The sequence below is a fragment of the Camelus dromedarius genome, chromosome 6 (assembly GCF_036321535.1).
Source record: "Camelus dromedarius isolate mCamDro1 chromosome 6, mCamDro1.pat, whole genome shotgun sequence".
Taxonomy (NCBI): Eukaryota; Metazoa; Chordata; class Mammalia; order Artiodactyla; family Camelidae; genus Camelus; species Camelus dromedarius.
The window spans coordinates 23,137,540-23,162,002 of record NC_087441.1 but is presented as its reverse complement, the minus strand read 5'-3'; the positions used below and the strand labels follow the sequence as shown (position 1 = coordinate 23,162,002).

Genomic DNA, 24,463 nt, shown 5'->3' with positions numbered 1-24,463 from the left:
TGTATGTCAGATCATAGCACCACCCCTGGTTACAGTAATAATGGCCTGAGTCATCAAGAAATGGTAAAATTATTTTTAGGCTCTTCTATTTAAAATGAAAATTAGCTATACAAAGTAACTCAGTTATAGAAGTTTCAGCATTTAAGTACGTAAAGTTTAGCTCTCAGATAACTTCTTGTTGATAAACAAGATCCCCCAGTAATTCCAGATTAAATGAGTTATTGCAGTGGTAAAGACCAAGACCGGCTTCTCAGGGCTCTGCGTCATTTCCTATGAGAATTGGGAAATAGAATCCTCACAGAGTCTTAGAAAATTTGAAGCTAAAGCAAACCTTCACATTTGTGTTTTCGTGTCTTTCAAATCAGTACTCATTTGTAGCACGTGCACAATGGGGTTTGAGTGAATGTTTTATGTGGTGATAATGAGGCTCCATGAATGCTGCAAACTGCTCAAGTTTTAGAGGTCTATGCGATGTCCCATCAGACCCAATATAATATGACATTAATTTTTACATGTAGAAAACACATTGAAAAGAGACTTCAAAATCTTTTGTTTCCAAACATAGTTTTTAGTGATTATTAAACTAAGTTGTTAGTCATTTGTCTTTTTAATTCTAGTGACCTCCACAGTGCTTTTACCAACTAGGAGTTGGTCTCTGTATCTGAATTACAGACCTGTCACTCTGTGGTCCTGCCTCCGATAAGTTGATTTTCTTCTGAGGTTTAGTGGTTTTGTGGATCACATTGACACTTCATGATCAGCTCATGCACAATTCTCTGATTGGTTGATGCTGTTAGAACAGGGCGATTTCACTGTGGGTCACCCGAAGCTACTAGATGCTGGGTCCACATCCAGCCTGAGGCAGAGCTCCCGCTCCCCTTGCTGGTGTCACCTCCGAGATGAAAGATGAGTGAAAGAGAAACATATGTACCCTGCAAGACAAGGGAGATGACAGATTTCCTTTGTTCACCCAAAAGAAAGTTATGAAAGCAAGAACAGGAGAAAGGGAGAAGAGAAAGTCTCCTGGAGTCATAACCCAGATATTTCATTCATTATTTACTCCTGTGTCAAAAGCTTATTTTGCCAAAAACTCCCACCGAGCCTTTGTCCCTGACTGGTTAGCAGGGTCTGCCCTCCTGGCTGAGATCAGCCTCACTCAGCGATTCTCAGGGGCTCCTGTCTTCAGACAGTTAACATACAGTTGAAATGAGCCTCCTTAATTCTACATGATTTTCCTTTGAAAGCAAGTAAAGTTTCTTCTTTGAAAACCCTCCGACAAACATGGGTCTTATAAGAACGGTATTGGATATGAGCTGTGACAGCTGCCGACACGCCTCTGATCCTGCATAGAACGAAGTGACATCTGTCTAAGGTGGCTCCTTAGGGACCAGAAAGCAAGAGGCAGTCTCACACAGCCACTGAGAGTGGCACAGGCACGTGGCTTTGGGATTGCTGTTCCTTAGATAAGTGGTGTTTGGTTATGATCTTGAGGCTGACTGTGACCACATGTGAGGCTTATTGCAAGCAACTTGATGTTTATAAAGTATCAAATGTCATAAAAGTTCATGTAGCTAGTATGAATCTCAATTGTCCAAGAAATACTTGTTTCTTTAAATTAAAACATCTGACTCCAGACCGGCAGCCTGTACAGTTGGCCAGACACTTGACCTCTGCCAGCCCTCAGGTTCCCATCCCAGGGTAAAACCAGGAGCTGGAGCCTATGTGGGATCTGGGTGGGGAGGCCCCTCACCCCTTAAACGCAAGTTCCAGTGCCCGATACACTGTGAGTTCAAACAGACCAGATGTTAGAGTTCAGAAAGGAGAAAGGTTTACTGCAGGGCCGATCAAGGAGGGTGGGGTGGCTCATGCCCAAGAAAACCCCAAACTCTCTGAAGGGTTTCAGCAAAGCATATTTAAGGGCCAGGTAAGGGCTTGGGGTCACAGGGTACGTGATCAGCTGGTGCACAATTCTCTGGTTGATGTTGTGGGAACAGGGCGGTCAACACTATCTACCCCTAGGAGCCAGCAGGTCTGGGGGCCACGAGCTCACTATCATCAAGTAGTCAATTTCATACATTTGGTGGTGGGTTTTAGCACCTAAAAAACTCAGGAAATATGCATGAAACACTGTTATCTGGGGACTTCAGAGAGGAGCTACAGCAGAGGACATGGGGGAGGGGTCTGTCCCCGGAAAGCCTCACAGGGTCCTGCTCGCCAGTGAGCCCCCCTTGTCCCACTTCACAGGCCTTCTGGAGGTCCCATGCTTTCGCTACTTCCCTGCCAATGGGGCCTGGAATGCTCTGGCAAGGCCCGGAGCCCCTGTGCACATCCTATGTCTTCCTCTGGGGTCCTGCCAACCTTCCAGGTGCTGCCAGGCAGCTGGGAGCCACAGACGCCCCACTTCTGCCCGCTCAGGGGTCTCCCTTCTCTGCTTCACTGCTTCCTCCCTCCTCTCATCACCTTCTCGGAATGGGCTGCCGGAATGGGCTGCCGTCTCTGGGAGAAGCTCTGGCTTTGTGAACACAAAACCAGAAGGCAAGTATGTTACTGCCAGCTTCAAGTTTTGGCCCTGTGATTTAAACCTCCAAGAGATGGTGATACAGATTTATTTCAGTATCTTTGTGGAATATGGAAGGTAAAATACAGGCAGAAGTTCTCACCTCTACCAGGTAGGATTAGGTTTGTTTATGTAGATTAGGGAACTCTAATGACTACTTATGGAAGAAAGATTCATTTCCTTCCCCCTAATTAAGTCTGGGGTAGGCCATCCAGCGCTCTGTGATGATCTGGGACCCAGGCCTCTCCTGTCTTTCTGCTCCACCCTTGTTAACATGCAACTCTCACCCTAAGGTTTCCTCATTTACCAAGAACGGCTTCTGCTGGTGGAGCTGCAGCCTTTACATCCAGGTCCAAGCAAGGAGCTCAGTAAGGCTGTTTTAAGGAGCTCTGTAGAAGCTCCACATAACAACCTCGACCTCACTGGCCTCTCCCAGTTGCAGGGAAGACAGGGGACATTGAAACCCAAGTAGATCAGGATTCTGCCACTAAGAAAGAAGAGAATTGTTTTGAGTAACTACTGACAGCTTCTAATACAGCACCATATTTTGTTGTAAAAACTGTAGATTTAGAGTTATCCTTACAATAATATCATTAGTCATTTCCATTCTCAAATGTTGTCTCCTGTAGAAAGAGATAGAATTAAAGCTAGTTTGCCAGGAATTTTACATAAGTACAGATGTAAGTATGGACGTACATGGTACATGAGGCCATATGGTGCTGTCAAGAGCTCAGGTGCTGAGGTCATGATTATCTGACTGCAGTTTCCAGCTCTACCACTAACAGCTCTGTGACCATGGCACTACCCTTTCGTTTAGCATCAGATTCCCTATCTATGATGCAGGGATGACAGGAATACTTCCTTTACTTATCCTGAGGCTTACGGGCAGTAGAACATGTGGGAGAAAGATGAGCATCATCAAAATCTGGTGTAGCGGCATAACCCCAAAAAGGGAAGGGGAAAGACCCCAGTTCTTGTCCTGTCCGAAAGATAAGAATTCAAATGGGAGATGAGGTGTTGTGAAATATTTTAAAGGCTTTATTAGCAAAGGGAAAGTACACCTCCAAGGACGGGAGGCGGCTGATCCAAGGGCGGACAGCTGTAGTCTCTGTTTGCCGCTTCTCTTATACCGTTGCTTAGAGGTGGTCTCTTGGTTGATTGATGGCTCTTGACCGTGGAGTGCTCAGTCATGTTCATCCCCTTTTGCGCATGTCCGTACCCATGATGCACACAGAAAAACCTATGGTGGGGGTGCCTAAACCACGCTGCTAATTACATTACTGCGAGCACTGGGTCATGTCGGGTTAGGTCCTTGTTGCTACCTAGCAGTTGCAGCTGTTGGATTCTAACTGGTTTCTTGCACTGGTTAACTGGCACTCATGTAGAGGAAGTGAAGCCCCTTTATGCTGAAGGTGGGCATATCACCTTCTTCTAGACCATCCTCTCTCTCCTCCACCTATCTACCTGGTGCCCCAACTTATCTAACTTCCTAACGGTAAGAGTGGCTGAATAAGCAAACAGAAGATCCAGTCAGGAGAGGGGACCATCTGAATAAGTGACACTTGAGGTAGAACCCTGGGGTGGGGTGACATGATTCAGAATGCTAGTACTCCTTGATGGTGGAGGACGCAGGGTAGACGGAATGGTGGGTGACGTGGTTGTCAAGAGGACCTGGGATGGATGAGCTGTCCCTCCAGAGGCAGGATGTTGGCAGGGGGTGTCAGGGTGAAGAGGAGACCAGAGTCAGCGGTGAACATAGATGTGTCTGGCATGTCATGAATGAGAGATTTTAGGAAGGGTGGAAGATGTGGCCAGATGGCATGAGCCTCAAAAGATGAGGATTTGTTTGTTTGCTTGCTTTAATAAAGGAGGGAAGAGAAATATTCTAGAAATAGGATTAGGGAATAGATAGTCTAACCAAATCCTCCTCCAGCATCTTGGCATTTGTGAGTTATGAAATTTGGAGAACATAAGAATATAAAGATAAAAAATAAACAATAATCACACCACCCAGAGATTGTCTCTGAAATATATTTGTATCTTTTCTTAGAGTCATTTTTCAGCATATAAATATGCTCGTGTATATGTCATCACAATAATAATAATAATAATAGCTGACACTAACAGCACTTCCTGTCTGCCCTGCATTGTCGAAGGGTTTTACATATATTAATCCATTTAATACTCATGACCCCATAGAGTAGGTAGTGTTATTATCCTCATTTTACAGATGAGAAAACTGAGACCAGAGAGGTTAAGTAGTAAGTTACCCAAGGTACACAGCTACGAAATGGTGATGCCAGTATATGAACCAAAGCAGTCTGGCTCCAGAGACCATACACTGAATCGTCACACCACCCCATGAATGTGAGGGTGGGTAGGTGGAGGGGTGGACGGAGGCATGGATAAATGGGTGGGTAGACCTGAAATGCTGTTGAAGAACCCAGAAACCTCTGGAGTCGATTTGCCCTGGTGAAAAACCAGCCACAGACTCAAAAACTGTAGACCAGCAAATGTGTGATAGTTTTCCAAGTCCTGACAGAGAGACCCATAGAAGCCTGGCATCTCGCTGGCTCCTGGGAATCTATACTGAAGGAACAGAAACTCGGGCAGAGCTGTATATATCAAAACGTGTATGACAGCATTATTTCACAGCAAAAATATTAGAAATAGCCTAAATGCCCCCAAATGAGGGAGAAGTTAAATGAATTAGAGTACATTTATTTATGATATCATGTAGCCATTTAAAATGATGTGTTCAAATAATATTTAATGATATAGCTAATGGTCATAATGTTATTTTAAAGAAGGATTCAAAATTAACATCAAAATGCTGTTAACACTTACTTCAGAATGGTGTGATTATAGATTTTCATTTCCTTTGTACCTTTTTCCAAATCGCTAGAAAGTTTTTCTTAAAATTTCTGTCATCAGAAAATAAATCAGTAATGCTATGTAAAAATTATTGAACTTCATTAAGGAAATTTGTTACTAAGCATAATCATGTAATCTTATTACAAAGGTTTAAAAAGTTGTTAATGCCCAGGATTGTTGAGTGGATATAAGAGTGTTCTCATGCACAGTTGGTAGGAGGAAAAATTTGGAAGATATTTTGGCTACATCTATCAAGCTTAATATATGTATTCATTCTACTTTTAGGAACATATCCCACAGATACACTTGCAGAAGTGTTGAAAGTTATTTCATCATTTTATTATTTTTTAAAATAGAAAATACGTAAGTGTCTAGCAATAAAGCATTAACTAATCACAGTACAACCATGCAGTGGTATCTGCACAGTTCTTACAAAAGAATGAGGCAGATCTGTAGGTGCCAATATCAAGAGATGTCTAAGATAGATTATTTAGAAAACGCCTAGTTGCAGTACAGTGTGTGTCGTATGATCTCATCTGTGACTGTATTTCCGCGGGACCCTCAGAAAGAAGTGAGTCTTTCTGGGAAGGGGTATCATTGGGGCTTGGGAGAGGCAGGGCCATCGCTCTCACTGTTTACACTCTTCAGTACTGTTAACTATTTTACATGAAGTATTTAATGTTTATTTTTAAAAAGAAACATCAAATTATCTTAGACATGGGAGGTACTTTTCGAGGTCATTTTATGCCAGTCTTGTATCCAGTCTTCCACTGGTAACCAGTCAAGCAAGGGATCCGTCCTCCTGTTACTGACAGTGAAGAATCTCTTAAATATAGAGGGAACTTTAGTTACAGAATACTGGAAAAAGTAATAGCCAGAATATGTTAAAGATCTTAGTTACTATCATTTGTCACCCCAAATTTGATGACACTTCAATGGGACTAATCAGCAGGTTGCATGGAAACAGAGTCTCTGTTAGAGAGGGCCATGCTAGAGTGGGCTCTTTCCCCAACATTAGAAGCAAGGACAGCATGGCAGAGCACAAGAAGTCTGGAGTTTGGGTCCAGTGGACCTTTGCCAATTTCTAGCTATGTAGCTTTGGGCAGATTACTTAACATTTTCAAGATGCTTTCCTTACTAGTAAAATAAGGTGGGACACTTGAAATATAATATATATATATATACATTAATAATATATCAGATGAAGTAATGTATGAGAAGAGACTGGTTCTAGAAAAAAGAAAGCATTTAATAAATTGCAGCTATCATGTTATTTCCATTATTATTAATATCACCAATGAACTATATCTGGTAAATCAAGAAAATTACTGTCTTCCTTAAATTACTAGATTATGCATCTTTTTTGCTTTATTCTCAAATTTGCTAGTTCTTTGTAAATGTTAGAAGTTAATCTGCATAGAGATACAGGCCAGTACCAACAGATTGCCCTAAACGGCTCTGACAAATTATTTCAGAACTCGACATCACCACCAGCAGTGCCTTTCCAGGCTTTGTCACACCTCTGCTAATGATTTGGGTCTTCATGTCAGCAGACACATTAGCTTTTTTTACCTTCAGCTTCTGAGCATGTGCTCAGGTTTGAAAATAAATTCCAAGGTAAATAGCAGTTGGTTTCAAATTTTTTTAAGAAATTATTACTGATATCGAAGGTCAAAGCCACTTGCAGATTCTTTTTTTTTTTTTCTTTCTGGGTACATAGACTTAAATATTCCCTTTCCCCTGTGACCAGGATTGCTAAATACCCAGCAGTGCTGAATGCCACTTTCTGTGTACCATGGGAGGAAACCGATCTTGCGCCTTATCTCATCCAGAAATCTGGAACCAGCTCACCAGGACCTCAAGAGTGCGGAGGGTTTCTCTGGACCATCAGGGCCAAGACACAATGCTGGTGTCCTGATCAAGGATGTCATTTAAAAGCCCACTCTCAGCTCCACCTTCCTTTTATAAATGCACCTCAGCCCATGATCGCAAAGTACACTCAGTAAAAGAATCTCTCAAGGCAGCTGCAAAGTTTTTACAGAACTCTGTAAGAAAGGCAAAGGGAATGCCTAACCTTGGCCTGCCTCCGGTGGTTTTGTTGGAATCATATACAGACTCACTCCCAGCAAGAAGCAGAACAGAGATCTTGAAGTTTTTTCAACTTCGAGAGCTGCTTCTGATCCATATCCTCTTACTAGCATTTTCATTAAGAAGTCCACAGGTATATAAGTAAACATTCCAGTTGCAAATTTATATTTCCCGCTTATTTGACTGATAATTCTTAAGAATGTTTACACTTCGTGTAAGAGGCACATTTTTGATTAAAGGATGGTTTTAGCTCTGCTCTGAAGAGTATGTGGATGCATGTTATTTGCATGCACATATTTAGGATGGGCTAACCCTAAATTTATATGACAAATCCTGGATTTACATCTCTGAATCCAGCCTCAGTGTTTGCAGAACAAGTATAGCACTGAGGCTGACATAGTACCAGATGAGGAGAAGCGGGTGTGGCAGTTTTGGTCACCCCCAAGCTGTCTGTGAAAGTTTGAACAAGGTCCAGCCCTCTCTGGCTAAATGAGGCTATCCTTAGCACATGAGACATTGTTTTTTATTTTTCCAGTTGTAGAAAACACAGGGGCTTTTCAAAATGAAAACCATACGATTAAATAAAACAATAAAACAATGTTTTGAAAAAATAGTTGGGGGAAACCAATACTATTACTTTATATATGTTTTGGAACTTTTTTTCCTCATTTATTAACAGCTTTGTTGAGATATAATTCACATACCAGGCAATGCATGCATTTAAAGTGCACAATTCAAAGGGTTATTTTAATACATTATTATTTGTTTTAGTTGCTGTAGTGAATATTGGCATACAAGTATCTGTTCAAATCCCTGCTTTCAGTTCTTTTGGGTACACTCCTACAAGTGCAATTGCTGGTTCATATGGTCATTCTGTGTTTAGCTTTTTGAGGACTAATATTACCTTTAGAAAAGTATGTACTTATGAGTCACTGCACTAAGCATCTTAAATGTGTTGTTGCATCTAGTTGTCCTAGCAAACTTGTTCATTCCTTCTTATTCATTCAACAAACAATTTTAGTGACTGCTATGTACCAGGTACTGTTCTAGGCACTGGGGTTCCCTAGTGAACAAAACTAATGAAGTCCCACCCTCTCACAGATCTTTTATTTCTGTTCTTCTTTCCACATGGGACCCTGCAGATAGTAGTAATGGTAGACAATAAATAAATAAATATATATTATATATATATAAATGAATGCCATTAAGGCAATGAAGAAAAATGCATGGTGAGGGGGAATATTGCAGGGAGTGGTAGTAGGTGGGAGAGATGCTATTTTAGATGGAATTGAAGAGGAACGTCTCTGAAAAGCTGACACTTGAGCAGAGCCCTAAAAGAACTGAGGCAGCTAGTTATCCAGAGATCTTGGGAGACCATTCTGGGGAGAGACGAAAACAAATGCAAAGGCCCTGAGGCAGGTCCGGGCTTGGCAAAGTCAAGGAACATGGGCCGGTTTGGGTGACTGCAGGGAGTATGAAGAAGGGGGGTGGGGAGGTCAGGCTTTCTTATATCGAGATGGGAAGCCATCGGCAAATGTGAGCAGGAGACAGAGCCCTATTTCTAGGTAAACAAAGTGAGGCGTAGAGGGTTTAAGTGATTTTACCAAAGCAGCTGGTGAGTAACAGAAGAGATTTTCCCAAGTATCTTCACTCCAGAGTGTGTGCTCTTCTCTCCAGGCTAGGGCGCTTATCTGTTCCTAGCCCTATTCCTTGCTGACTATTGTTACCTTATAGAAGTGTCCTACGAGATGTTCCTGTCCCTCACGTTGGCTCTCTGTAAGCTGGTCTTGCCCAGCGGATTGTCTGAAGGTCTCTGGTCCTCTCCCGTAGGCATGATGCACTCCCCTGGATTTGATGCGAACAGCAGCCTGGGCTTGCAGATGCTCATGAACGCAGACAGCTTGTACTGGGCTGCGCACTGCGCCCTGCTGCTCAACCTGAAGCTCTCCCACGGGGACTACTACCGGAAGCGGCCCACTCTGGCGCCGGGCACCATGGTGAGTGTGCGTCTCCACAGCCATGCCGAGCATCCTTGCCCTGAGAGGGCTGGCCGGTGTGTTCTGCCCTGCACTGCTCTGGAATGGGTGATGCCCATGGGACCATGGAGGGCGGGCGGACAGACGTGATGCTGAGGAACTGTTGTGTGGTTCGCACAGCGTGGTGAACCGTGGAGCTACCCGGCTTGCTCCAGGAGTGAAGAACCCCATGTGCCCCACCGTGGCCACCTGTCAATGGCCCAGTAACTTCATCCGGTGGCATTAAACACCCGCGTGTAAGACACATTCAAAAATGTGATTGGGATATTAAGTGACATCAGGAAATGTGCAGAGAATGGTCCCCTTTGCTGAAAATGAATGTGTGCCATTATAAAAACCCTTCATTGAGTTCTAAACCCCCAGACCTACTCAGGACCCAGAGATAAGCTCACTAATGTTGGTAACAAAGCACCTCCTGGAAGGTGATGAGGGTGGTGGGGCCTCTCCTGTGGTTGGCTCCCGTGCCTGAGCATGCCCCTGTGTGGTGGGCTCTGGTACCATTTCGGGAGCCTAAATCCACGGAGCTGTGTGAAGGGATCATCAATCATTTGATAAACGACTGACTGATTGTACATTTCCCAGGGTGAGTGGTGGCTTCATGAGGGTAAGTCAAGTATCTCTTGAGACATATGTCCTCTACATGCCACATCTGCTGCTGTTGGGACAGTGAAGAGGTGCTCTGTTAAGCATTTCTGAGCTGTTTTTAATCCTCCACGCATCAAAGGGTAAACATATAAAAGGCAGTATCTTCGTTCCTTCTACCTAGTTTCTTTAAAAGAGCATAAATGAAAGACCTTCATGAAGTTTGGGTCGGACTTTTCCATCGCAGTTTCCCCTTCCCTTGCCGCCCTGGACCCCAGTCAAGAAGGTTTGTTTTTCCTGTGCACAGTGACGTGGTGACTCAGTGACTCAGGGGATGTGAAGAGGCAGCAGAGGAACATGGGGGCCTGCTCGTTTGCAGGGGATTGTATTTGGCCTTTGTCCTGTGATCTTTCTTCTCTCCAGAAAGAGTTCATGAAGCAGGTCCAGAGCAGCGGGGTGCTGATGGTCTTCTCCCAGGCCTGGATTGAGGAACTTTACCACCAGGTTCTCGACAGAAACATGCTCGGGGAAGCTGGCTACTGGGGCAGCCCCGAGGATAACAGCCTGCCCCTCATCACCATGCTGACCGGTCAGTGGTTCCAGGCTCGGGTCCGTGGCACTCCGTGGGGTGGGAGGGCTCACTCTTCAAAGCCCTTTTCAGAAAATCAGCACTATTTGAAGCAGACCTTGAAATAGCACCCACAAAGCTTCCCTGGCAGTAGGTGACAGTTCCAGGGAAGTCACAAATTCACCTCACAAAAGCTTTCTGTTCTTCTTTCCATATGGGACCCTGCAGAGCTCACTGTGCCCCATTAGATGAGGAATTACTTAGCGCCTGTGTCTGTTGGGATGGAACTGTAGACCTCTTCTGGGGATACGAAGGACTGTCTGGGCGCAAAGCCCAGAATCATTCCTGGAAACTCTCACGTGCTCATAGATTCCCTGCATCACTCAGTGCTCCTGGGAATTTGCCAGTAATGTAAAAAGGGTGATTTTAAACTTGGCTTCATTCCCATTTCTTGTCCATATCAGAGGTCTTCCTTTTCCTTCTTAGCTGACCAGAGTTAAAAATAATGCCAAATAGTTCCCTAGCATCTTTGTCTTCTGTATCCTATTTAACTCTTAGAAATTTCATACAAGAGCAGAGAGGGAAGTATGGGGTGTGGTTACGAGGCAGTGGTTTAGGCGAAAGCAGACAATCATGGCTTTGCATGGCATAGCCACAATGTCACGTAAAGATCGGGGAGTGCTCAGAAGATTGGACTGGTCGTCAGGAGCCTTACTAAATTAGATCTCTGGGCTCGTCTTGTGTCTGATGTGAGTGATCTTCTCATGGCAGGATAAGTAGAGCATGACCCTAGATGACGCCTTCCCTGCCCTCTCTGTGGTGCCACATGTCCTCACACAGCTTGGCGTGGCTCTGCACCAGGCAGGGCAGAGTGGCAGGACCAGCACTGGCCTGGGACAGAATCTGCTGTCCAATGGATATGTTATGTTGCCTGTGGTCAGTATTGGAGGCTCTTATGAAGGTGGCAGAGCAGAACCCAACACTGAGGAATTTGCAGGGAGACACGGTTTAGGACTCATGCAGGGAGTTAAGACATCCAGTGAGGTCTGCCCATAGCAGGCAGCGTCCTGGTCATTGTCTGGCATTTGGAGTCTTGGTTCCAGAACTAGGATGGAGCTGGGGGAAGCACGGCTGGGTCCCTAGCTTCAGGGATCAGGATTACCGGACAAGTCTGGGGGGACAAATTTGTATTTTATTAATCATGATAATATTTAAATCCATTTGAAAAATAGGAATTGATACACGTGTGAGACATATATTCAGTTTACTTATAACGAATGCTCGGTTGCCACCTGTCTGCACAGACTCCCTTCAGTAAAGATTAAAGGTACTGCCCAGAGCTTCTAAGTGCCTTGGAATTTATATGAGAATCCTAAACACACCAGCTTTAATTTTCAAATACTGAAGTTTCTGCTAGAATTAATCTCTGAATTTCTTACCTGAACCTTAGTAAAAGGAGTCATTCCATGGATGTAAAAATGAGCAAATAACAGCTCTTCACAGGACCATATTCATCAGTCATCACTGTTAATCAGCCATCTCTTTCATAATGGAACAGTAAGTTCAGTTGCTACATCCATAGGAGAGTTATCTCACTTTAGATCAATGATAGAAAAACATAGGCTTTTCATAAGAATTCGACAGAATTAGGTTCTGTGATTCTTTGTAGCAAATCTCAGGTGTGACAAGTGCATTTGAGCAGCAGTTAACCTAGAGCCTGGAAACTTCTGTCTAATCTTTTCATGATGTGCAAGGAAAAGCAGTGGCAGTAATCTGACTCTCCACACTGTGTGTCCTACCTGTGGCCATGCCTCATGTCATGTCAAAGTGTTCTACAGCACTGTGGAACTGAGCACTCAGGTGACCTCTGAGAGGCTTGAATTCATCAGTCCTTTACCTAGCACATAGGAAACGTAACTTTGATAAATGATAATTTCTGGCAAATGCCATTAGACCATTTGACTATAAGTCAGATTAATTTCGGTGAAACTGGTCTGTCCCCACTTGAGCAGCCCAGTCCTCTCAGCCCCAAGCCAGTCTCTTCTTGCCATTGTGTCCAGAAGAGGTTCATTGAGCTAATTCTGTAGATGAGTTTGTTTTAACAAAAATTTAAATAGGGTGAATTAGAATCCTGTATTGAGCTGGAGTTTGGTGTCATGGAAAGACACCTGGATAGGTGTCAGAAGACATGAATACTAAGTTAATTCCTTCCTTTGCCAGCCCCATGACCTTGGGCAGTTTACTTACTTTGAATACTTATTTCCTCCTCTGTGAAACAGGAAAAATAGTATCTACCCTGCCTACCTACTTGGTGTTGTTGGGAAGAGCTAATGCAAAAAATGTTATGTGAAAACACTTTGAAAATTGTAAGGTATTGTTATTAAAGTATTGTGCTTTTGAATCAAATTATATGCTTATCTGACCAAAGAGGCTTGTCCTCCTCTTAATTCTTATGAGAAAACTATGGAAGACAAATCCACGTTGGAGTAACCTGTATATATAAAATAGGAGAATAATGCCATGGTTTTGAATAAAAGGGAGTATCCAAAGGTCAAAATAATCTAAATCAATAGATTTTCTAACAGCAGATAGCAGAATTTACCTTTATTTTTTCAAATTAAAAGTACTCATCAGCCTAATAGAAGAATATTCCCGCAGTGAAAGAAAACTGTATGAATAAAATAAAAAATTTAATATTCTGATAAAAGGTTGCTGCCTACTTTGTACAAATAGATCCAATGGCTATTTGTTGGGGGAGGGGGAATATTTCGGTGGCTGTTTGTTTTTGACTGGAGTGTTCTCATCAAGGATAACCTTGCCCTTTTTCCCTGACAGATATCGACGGCTTGGAAAGCAGTGCAATTGGAGGGCAGCTGATGGCCTCGGCGTCTACAGAGTCTCCTTTCACCCAGGGCAGGAGAATCGATGACTCCACGGTGGCAGGTAGTGACTTGGGTCTTGAGTTTATGAATATACATCCACCACATGTGTTACCAGCGATTAAATTATTATGTGGCAGCTTTCTGTGCTGACATAAATGAATTAAGATTTTTTTCTTGGCAGAAAAAGTACCTGATGGAAGTTCTTAGCATCATACAGCCGCTGATGCAATATGCATTATTTATAAGCATGAAGTGAAACACAATGTAGTATCATCCATTCCGCTGTATTTCCTGTAGAAGAATTGCACACAACTCAGTGTTGCTAACAGCATGGGCAGAGATCCCCGTGCCATTCATTGCCAGGTTGTTCTTTGCCTCCAGAAGGTAACCCGTGCCCCCTCACGTTCTAGGTGTGGCGTTTGCTCGCTACATTCTGGTTGGCTGCTGGAAGAACTTGATCGATACTTTATCTACCCCACTGACCGGCCGGATGGCAGGGAGCTCCAAAGGGCTGGCCTTCATTCTGGGAGCTGAAGGCATCAAAGAGCAGAACCAGAAAGAACGCGATGCCATCTGCATGAGCCTCGATGGACTGCGGAAAGCAGCGCGGCTGAGCTGTGCTCTAGGTACCGGCAGGCGTAGTATTCCTGACCCGCAGCCTGAGGGCCATCCCCACCGAACGCATCTGCAATGGCCCTCGTGGGCAACACGTCTTCTAGAGGGGTTTCTGCCAGGTGAATGGTCAGAGAATAAACTCGGTTAAGGGGTAATTTTTTGTTTCCTCTAAAGGAGTGGCAGCTAACTGTGCATCAGCCCTCGCCCAGATGGCAGCTGCTTCCTGTGTCCAGGAGGAGAAAGAGGAAAAGGAAACCCAGGAACCCGGTGATGCCATTGCGCAAGGTAACAGCAGAAGGGCCAGAATCCACCTGTTCCTTACGTGAGGTCCGCACATGCCCACACACGCAAGCAGACACTTGTCCCTGTTGCGTGTCTGGTACACAACATGCGTGTACCACTGATGAGATCCCACGGGACCACAGGCTTGGGTCAGTTTTATGTGGCTGCCCCTCCAGACTGCTCACAATAGATCCCTCTGGAGATAAGAGACAGACTGGCCCTTGGAGGCCAGGAAAGGGTACTTGACTGCTGGCCAGAGAGCCACCTGGCTACGCTTTCCACACCCCTGGCATCCTCTGGCCAGTGGCGTTGGCGCTTCACAAGCGCACATCTGCGGACCCTCAGGCTACAGTGGGAAGGGCAGAAGGGCCATGTTCTGGGGATGGGGGAATCCCTTAGAGGAGGCTCAGGAAAACTTTGCTCTTGCTGGAGAAAAACCTGAGCTTTGCAAACTTGGGAAAGAGTTGACTTTTAACTTGTTAAAATTAGTCAGTCAGTGAAGGAGATGGTCGTCTAGCTATAAGGAAAGAGAATGGCCTTTCTAATAGCAGTGTAGACAATGGCAGACAGCAAACAGAAGCAACATGGGAAGCTTGGTCCAACTTGTGCTAATAATGTATCAGGTATATAAAATAGGTGGTCAGAGAAAGAGCTGGCACGTTTTTAACGGAGAAAAATAAGTTGATTCAGTGTACCTCAAACTTGAGTAATATAGAGAGACCCATTTGAAAGCAAAGCAACTCTCACACATCCCCAGTATTAACTGAGAAAGGGTATCATAATATACATAAAAATGCTTACATTTAATGTTCTTCAAAAATGATCAAGCCAAAGCTAATACTCAAATTATAGACAAATAAAAAATAAAGTCAATATCATATCCATGAGACAAGTGATACTTTGCTAAAAGTCAGTCTGCCCTTTACAGCAGGAGCACGGTGTGGCTTCCTCTGAAGGGAGCGTGCTGTGTTACTGGGTTCTGGACCATCACTCAGTTATCCCACTAGACCCATCTTCCAGTGACTGGACACCTTGATTCATGGAGGATGCTGTGATTTGGCCTTGCCTTGGCATTTTGCATAATTGACATCTTAAGTCACCTTCTGCATCCTTTCTCATATGTTACCTCAAATTAAGAAGTATTGTTTGAAGATCACAAATACAAATGTAAACTCAGGGAGTGCAATGATACGGGAATTCTCAGTTATAAAGCAGTCATCGTGGCGCTCAGAATGGACGTGCATATATCATTGTAGGTGATTATCATCATGAACACCTGACATTCACTAAAGCTCAGAGAGGACTTGCAGACTGCCAGGAATTCTTTCTTATTAACACTAGGAGTACACGGGGTGGGGGAAGTGTCTGGGCACAGATGGCTTTGGCTGGGTTGGCACAGGAAGCCCGTGGTCACTGCTGTGACTGACTCAGATCCCAGGGGTGGGCCCGGAGAGCTGCACCTTCAGCTCAGGATCCGTCGATTTCTGGGACCGCAGAGCTGGGGTCACCAATGTCTGTGGGGCTGTGGGCTGGGCAGTTTCATGATGAGCCTCGGGGACCTGCCACTGAGGAGCTTGCTCCCAATGATGTCCAGCGACACCTCCCGTTCCCTCTTGCCCTTGCACAACGGCACTTCCTTTCCTTTCCATCCTTTCTCCCTGCCTTTCTGTCTTCCTCTCTCGGACTGTTACCATGACGAGTGTCTTTCCGGCACAGTGAAGCTAAAGGTGGAGCAGAAGCTGGAGCAGATTGGGAAGCTGCAGGGGGTGTGGCTGCACACGGCCCACGTCCTGTGCATGGACGCCATCCTCAGCGTCGGCCTGGAAATGGGAAGCCACAACCCAGACTGCTGGCCGCACGTGTTCAGGTGCGCAACAGATCCCCACTCCCACGGGCTGGGCACCCCTCCTGCCGTGGGAGCGGGTGGCCTGGGTGCTGTGGGAAAGCGGTAGACTCCAGCACCTGCCGGCACTTACACAGATTACAGTAATTCACAGAGTTAGGATAAACCCTAAACGAGAGATTGAAAAGAGAAGAGGGACTACAGGGTCCAGCTGAATGTATATTTTGGAGAACAGAGTGACAGGGCTGAATTTAGCGAAGTGTGAAGTGTCATTTGATACTGTCTGTGAGACGTGGATATGTTATCCCAGGTAAGAAAAACCAGTTCTTTAATTTTTTTTCAATTCTTTTCTTTTAGGTGTATTTTTTTTTCTTTGTATTATTTGGGGGTTTTTGGAGGGAGGGGTGGTAATTAGGCTTATTTATTTATTTTTTAATGGAGGCACTGTACTAGGGATTGAATCCAGGACCTCGTGCATGCGAAGCACACTCTCTACCTCTGAGCTATACCCTCGCCATCCTGAAAAGCTGATTCTTAAATAGTGGATGGTAAAAGCCACTTAAGTTAGCTGAATATTGTGCAGATCTAAAAGCTGATCGTCTGTGAGCAACATAACATTACTGTATGTTTCTGAATGTCCTTTTTATTTAAGAAAGGATTTTTGAGAGCTGACACAGACGCATAATAAAGTACAAGGTGCCTATTTTTAATTTAGCTGGATGAAGGGAAAAAATGAAACAGTACGTGTGCCAAAGACGACCAGAAATTTGGCTCTTAGCTTTGTTGTATCAAAGTGAAAAGAACCTCCCAACCCATTGCACAGCTCACAGCAGCTATAAAATAAAAACGAAGTGAGAGCTCCATGGTCCCCCCGTGACCAAGGAGAAAATCCTGCCTCCCCAGGCATCAGCGGTCAGGCAGACCCCAGAGGAAAGGAGGAGCACCGTCCACCCAGAGCAGGCACAGGGCAGCTGCCGCTTTCTGACCCCTCTCAGCACACATCCCATCCTCACACAGAGCTCAGTTCAAGCCGAGCAGTGGTGGGGCAATCAGGAGCGGGAGGACGGCCCATGGCAGGGCTCCAGCATCCAGGTCTTGCCCAGGGCACTGGCCAGATCTCGGTTCTGTGTAATGTCCTCAAAGCAAGTACAGCCATGAGGGTTGGTCGACTTTCAAAGAGAGAAGCACGCAGATCATTCTAGGGCTGAACACTCATCTTGAGAGGAACGTGTGAAAGGGACAGGATGAATCGGCCTGGAGCACAATGGGTTTAATATGGAGACTGGTGACCTGCTGTTTTCCATCGTTCTCACAAGCAACAGGGCGAAAAGAAAAAGACTTAAATTGCACCTGAGCAATTTATATGGAATCAAAAAATTGCCTGATTATGTAACATCAGAGTGGATTATCCAGGACGGTCTTTACTGGTAACCGGACTCAATCAGGGATGAGGGGCCTCTTATGAACCATCTTAGTCCCACGTCCTATTGGGAACAAACAATTTAGAAGCTGGCAGTTGTACCATATGTTGTGACTCTTCTCTGAGTTTGCCGTGGTTAAGTGACTGCCCCGCCCTCCAGCCCAGTAGTGGTAACATGGAGCTGTCAGCACCCAGTGGAACATGCTGGGCGGAACCCCTGAGTGAGGGCCCATTGTGGCCAGAGGGCCAGTCCACCATACGCACACTCTTTCTGGGATCCCAGAGTAGGGAGATGTTCCCGAGTCCTAACTAAAGCAACTAGAAAGCAGGAAGCCGGACCTCTTGGGAAAACTCACTCCAACAGGCCAAGTCCAGATAAGCCAGAGCTGGACAGGATGGACGTGGATGAACAGAGCTTTGTTCCTTTCTCTGAGGAATCCTCACCCCACCTCCAGACTGCCTGGTCCAACTCAAAAAAAAAATATTCATATAATGAGGAGAGAGGGAGTAGGAGGTGGGGAGAGAGGTAGCCATCACTGGAGGAAGGGGAAACACTTCAGGGCACTGTAAGGCTGGCCGAGTTCCTGTGCATCTCACTGTGAGATTGACAGAGCTGGCCCGGCCGAGCTGCGTCTGTCAACGGCTGCCTGTGTGTGACTCTCTCTAGGGTATGCGAGTACGTGGGCACGTTGGAGCACACCCACTTCAGCGATGGCACCTCTCAGCCCCCACTGACCATCAGCCAGCCCCAGAAGGCACCCAGAGGTGGACTCCTCGGGGACCTGGAGTGTGAGGGCTCGCCCCAGGACCAGAGCCTCGAGCAGGAGAGCTCCCTGTGCGCAGCCCCCGTCATCCAGCCCCTCTCCATCCAGGAGCTCGTCCGGGAAGGCAGCCGAGGCCGGGCCTCCGACTTCCGCGGGGGCAGCCTCATGACTGGGAGCAGCGCTGCCAAAGTTGTACTCACCCTCTCCACCCAGGCCGACAGGTGCGCACCCGTTCTCCCCACGCCCGGGAGGGCTAGCCCCCATTGCCTGCTGGCCACACCACACCCATCTCTTCTGCTCTCAAAATCACTCTCAGGACACCTTGATTTGTTAGCAAGTCATGAAAGTCCCCTGTATTCTTTTTCAAGCACATCACTGTCTCCCATCACCCTGCACACTTAGCATGAACGGTTGCCTGGTGGCCAAGGCTGGAGGCTGCAGGGCAGGCTCCCCTGGGTGGAGGCTCTGCACCTGTTCTGTGACTTCCAGCCTCTTCCCCTCCCTGGGCCCTGATCTCAAATAGGGTCATGAAGTAACTCTCCCAGGGTAGCCGTAAGGTTAAATTAGTTAGTATGCTTGAAGCAGTTAGGTCAGAGCTTGACAAATAGTAAACAGTGACTATTTTTGTGATAATATTTTAAAATCCTACACTCGGGGGTGTGACATATTCTCTTTTTTTCTCTTTTTAAATTGAAGTATAGTTGGTTTACAATGTTTCAGATGTATATCCTTTTTCAGATTCTTTTCCATTATAGGTTATTACAAGATACTGAATATAGTTACCTGTGCTATAGAGTAGGTCCTTGTTATTTATCCTTTATATATAGTAGTGGGTACAAACTCCTATTTGATGCCCAACAACCCTGTTAAGGTGGAGATGGAGACTGTTTAGTAACTCCAGCTGTTTGGTGGCACTTTTTGATGTGGAAAGTGCTTTTGGTCACCTTCACATGCAGACCACACTTCACTCTCCACACTGTCCCAGATTACCCAGTACAGGCACAGTGAAGTTCATAAGGGAAGACAGACAGCAAGGGGGTGGACATGTGGTCGGAACACTCACTGGCTGGGCTCAGAAGATCTGAGTTCTTTCCTGGCCTTGACACCAACAAACTACAGGGTCGTGTCTGTGCAGATAGTTGCACTGAGACTCAGTTTTTTCATCTACTGACTCAGTACAATAATTCCTTTCTCCTGTTTATCCAACAAGGGGGCTGTGAAAGTGTTTTGGAATCTGGGAGGTGGTATACAGGTGTCAGGTGGGTTATATTATTCACCACCATTTTCCTACCACGAAAGAGGAAGAAGTGATTTGTGGCACCCAGGATCCAGATGGTGTTAAAGTTGGAATTACAAAACCACAAGAAAAATATATTTGTTGCAATAATTTGTGAATGATTAATCCATTGATTCCCATCTGAAAACTTGTGTGCCCCATGTGACCCCTTCCAAAGGGACTGGTTATTCAATTTCTACTCGAGGCTCTCTCCCTTACCCAGCACATGGCACCCTCTGGGCTGCTTGCCTCCTGATGTTACCATGGATTTGGAGGGCAGGCTTTGGGAAGACCCAAGAGCAGAGGAAGCAGAGGGAGGTTGGCTTGATTCCTTCCTCATGTGCCATGTAAACTGGTATTTGATTCCAGCATTCCAATTTCCAGTGAGCCTCTGGTCCTCCTCCAAGCCCTGCTACCTGTGCTGACCTCCTTCTTCCTAACTCCTTTCAGAAATGTCTGTGCCCAGCAGGGTGGAAAATGAAAAGAATCTGCAATTTCCATTATGTTAGGGAACATTCATTATTCCAGTAGATACACGAGCTTCACACCCAAGGCTCGGGGTATATGAGTCAGAGGAGATGAGACCAGTCCCTGCCCCTGGGGGGTTTGCAGGTCGAGTTTACAGTGTTTCTGTTTCCTCCCGAGAGCCAAGCCCAGTGTTATTCTCAGCAGTTGTAGCCCAACAAAAGCCCTGATTCATTTACGGGGTTTTTCTTTAACTTAGCTTCTATAATTGAAGCTAATTGTAAGGATTCCATTCCCAGTTCTTCAGTTTCTGGAAACAATGCTCTGCCATCTTTCATCTTCTTGCCAAATGTTTTAATGAGTGCCCAGCTCGGGGCTATAAAGATTTTTTTTTAATGTGGTCTGTGCCCTTCAGATTAAAATCTCATAGTTAGAGCAGACTTGTACTCAGTAATAGTAGATATAATAATACCATACATTTCTTTATAGTGTTTACCCAGTGTTTTCATTAATCACATCTAACAAAGTTACCATAATCACTCTGTCATAAAGACTTGGCTGAATCATTTCCAAGTAACAAATCTTTTTGTTTTGTCCAGGCTCTTCGAAGATGCAACAGATAAGTTGAACCTCATGGCTTTAGGTGGTTTCCTTTACCAGCTGAAGCGGGCATCACAGTCCCAGCTCTTCCACTCCGTTACAGAGACGGTGGATTACTCCCTGGCAATGCCGGGTAATTCTTTCCCTGCAGACACTGTGCCGCGAGGTTAGCAGGAAACAGCCCAGATCTCTGATACCAGCAACCTGCCTGAAGACTTGAACCCCCATTCTCTTTGCACATGGTCACCCTGGTCACCTAAGTCCAAGTGCAGATTTGTCCTCTAGTGTTGAGGCATCACCCGTTGGGGGTGGGGGGTGGGAGGAGTGTTAACTCTCTGTGAATGGAAACGTTGCTGCCACCACCATTGCAGGTGTTACCCTGGAGCTGGGCTGGGTGGTTCTGCTCAGTTCGGTGCTTGTGATACAGAAACGATGTGGCTCCTCGGGGTGCAGATAGTGTCACATGAGGCGGGAGCCCTTCCCCGTATTACACACCACACACCCGCCTTCGTCCAGCTGCTTGCAGAAGCAGCTTCAGTTCCAGAAAGGCCTGGGAGAGCAAAATGAAAGTCTCCACAGAAGTCTCATGTCACTCTCAGAAGAACTGCTCTCAGGGCGTATCCCTTTAACGATGGGTCAGTATCACCGTCTTCACGAATGAGCCCAGATGAAGGCGGTTTTCAAAGCCAGTGCATGGAAGAGGGAGCAGAGTTGTCCTGAATCACCCAAGGGTTCCAAACGGGTGGTAGGTCGCTCACAGCAGCAGCTGTCCATCAGCAGCCAGGGCTGTTGTGCCCTCACAGTGAGGACCTTGTCCCGTGAATTCAGACAGTCACAGAGCTGTCTGCCGGGGACGCCCTGTGGGGGCAGGTTGAAATGCACAACCTCTGAGGTCCCTTTCATCATGGAATCTGAAATTCCTCATTCAAGTACATTTGGCCATTTGATTTTTACTGCAGACTCTCATTTGAGAACCATAGTCCTTTTCTGTGCATCTTTAATAGACTTTAAAACCTATAACTGTATAATGCCACCTCCCAGACCCAGTCGACTTCCAGAGCATCTCTCAGCCCCAGGGCCACCTTCAAAGTCTTCTGCATAGAGAAGTCAGACCCTGAACTTACAAAAAGCAACAAGCAGGGTCAGGAGGAGGCAGCAGACCTAGGAGAAGGAAGCGTTGGCTTTGGAATCAGCCAGATATGAGTTAAAGAGCTGCCTTCAGCACTTACCAGCTGTGTCGTTTTAGGCCAGTCAGTTCGCCTCCCTGGCCTTCCATTTTCTAATCTGTAAATGGCAATGGTTACATTTACTTCTTAAGATTTACTTCCAAAATTAGTGATTAAAGACACAAGGAACCAACACAATGTCTAATGCAGAGTAAACATTCAGTAAATGCCAGTGATTTTTGTTACTGTCATTTGGAAGTGACCTAATACAGCGAGACTAATTAGAAAGGCGCCTTCTGGTGGGAAGAGCCTGATAAGGCTCAGCTTCAGGAGCACGTGAGCAAGAAGGGAGAAGACAGAGGCGAGGGTGGCAAAGAAGTAGCAAGAGATCCAAGTAGGCGAGGAATGTGCCGAAGCGAGACAGAGCAGGTTAGGGAGCCTGTTACTGGGTAGCACAGGGGCCTGACCTGCTTGGCAAAGGCTTCGGAGGTGCCATTAAGGACTGGCTAAGTGGCTGATGACTGTGAAGGATGCCAACAACGACAGTAAGGGTGTAGCTAAGAGCGTGGGGCAGGGAGCCTGTGCTGGGCCCTGTGCTCCATATTTTATGAAGATTTTCACATTTCATCCTTGAAGCAAATGTAGGAAGTAGGTACTGTATTCCCACTTTTACAGTGAAAAACTGGACTGGAGAGGTAAATGTCTGGTCCATTGTAAACCAAATACTAAACGGTGGAGCCCGGATCTGAGCCCGGGCCACCTGACTCCCCAGTCCCCCTACTTAACCACTACGTCATTCGTCCTTATCTTCAGGCGTTGCTCACACTTGTCCGGGCAGGCACTAGGGATGCTACAGTGAACAGGGGAGGCGGACCCTGCGCTTGTTGAGCGAACCGCCTGGTCCTTCTCAAATCCAGGTTCCTTTCCTGTCTTGGCAGATTCACACCAAATAATCCTGCTGGTTCCAGTACGGTTCTTTGACTTTCATCCTCTCGCTGTGCTTGAGCAGGTCAGACTGTCTCTGAGTTTGGGATTGATGGCTTCTATGGTCTTTCCTTCCTGTAGGAGAAGTGAAATCCACCCAAGACCGGAAGAGTGCCCTCCACCTCTTCCGCCTCGGGGACGCCATGCTGAGGATCGTGCGGAGCAAATCCCGGCCCCTGCTGCACGTGATGCGCTGCTGGAGTCTCGTGGCGCCGCACCTGGTGGAGGTGAGCGCCTGGAAAGTGGGACGCTTGGGGGTCTCCAGGCAGGACGGGGAGAAAGGGCATCATGGCCACAGCCATGAGAAGGTTCCCATCACTTGGTCACAAGCATCCTTGTTCTCTGGTTATGTCCCCTGGCATCTTAAGAATCACCCCAAAGGGCAACACTACCCTGGCCTCACTCTGAGCCTCTTTTCTTTACAATTATATGACTCAGCTCTGTACCTCACACAGCCTGTTTCTTATTCTTTGTGGTCTCGAGCTTCATTTTGATACATGACTATAAAATGTCTTTTGTTCCTGCCAGTATTTCTTTTCTAAAAACTAAATATAATCTGGGCAGTCCCTTCTAAGTAAGGGAACCACACATCCTAGTTTTCTCCGTTTTCTCTGCAAAATTAGCTAGGACCCGTTTAACTCTCCAAAAGGAAAGCAGTTCATATGATAAATTATATGGCAACTTTCCATCTAAGCATCTCATGATGACTGGCTACTTCTAAGATGACGGGAAAATTGTCCTGTCTTGCAATGATAACTATTCCTTTTTTTTTTTAACATTTTTTATTGAGTTATAGTCATTTTACAATGTTGTGTCAAATTCCAGTGTAGAGCACAATTTTTTAGTTATACATGAACATACATACATTCACTGTCACATTCTCTTCTGCTGTGAGCCACCACAAGATCCTGTATATATTTCCCTGTGCTACACAGTACAATCTTATTTATCTTTTACATTTTGAAATCCCAGTCTGTCCCTTCTCACCCCCTGTTCCCCTGGCAACCACAAGTTTGTATTCTATGTCTATGAGTCTGTTTCTGTTTTGTTTCATTTTGTTTTTTTAGATTCCACATATGAGCGATCTCATATGGTATTTTTCTTTCTCTTTCTGGATTACTTCACTTAGAGTGACATTCTCCAGGGACATCCATGTTGCTGCAAAAGGCGTTATGTTGTCATTTTTGTGGCTGAATAGTATTCCATTGTATAAATATACCACCTCTTTATCCAGTCATCTGTTGATGGACATTTAGGCTGTTTCCATGTCTTGGCTATTGTAAATAGTGCCGCTATGAACATTGGGGTGCAGGTGTCTTTTTGAAGTAGGGTTCCTTCTGGATATATGCCCAGGAGTGGGATTCCTGGGTCATATGGTAAGTCTATTTCTAGTCTTTTGAGGAATCTCCATACTGTTTCCCACAGTGGCTGCACCAAACTACATTCCCACCAGCAGTGTAG

At 45.6% G+C, this 24,463-nt stretch overlaps 1 protein-coding gene across 2 annotated transcripts in view; it reads left to right on the top strand.

The window, feature by feature from the left end:
- ARFGEF3 (ARFGEF family member 3) overlaps positions 1–24,463 on the top strand; it is a 149,180-nt gene that overhangs the window by 87,991 nt on the left and 36,726 nt on the right. Inside the window, exons 13-21 of one of the 2 annotated variants that reach the window (XM_010983683.3) lie at positions 9,350–9,516; positions 10,561–10,726; positions 13,541–13,648; positions 13,998–14,213; positions 14,377–14,487; positions 16,201–16,351; positions 18,415–18,732; positions 20,852–20,985; positions 23,084–23,229. In XM_010983683.3, the coding sequence (XP_010981985.2) occupies positions 9,350–9,516; positions 10,561–10,726; positions 13,541–13,648; positions 13,998–14,213; positions 14,377–14,487; positions 16,201–16,351; positions 18,415–18,732; positions 20,852–20,985; positions 23,084–23,229 (1,517 nt within the window). Of the gene's footprint in view, positions 1–9,349; positions 9,517–10,560; positions 10,727–13,540; positions 13,649–13,997; positions 14,214–14,376; positions 14,488–16,200; positions 16,352–18,414; positions 18,733–20,851; positions 21,019–23,083; positions 23,230–24,463 lie in introns of both variants that reach the window. The other variant, XM_031456423.2, reaches the window with a different exon arrangement.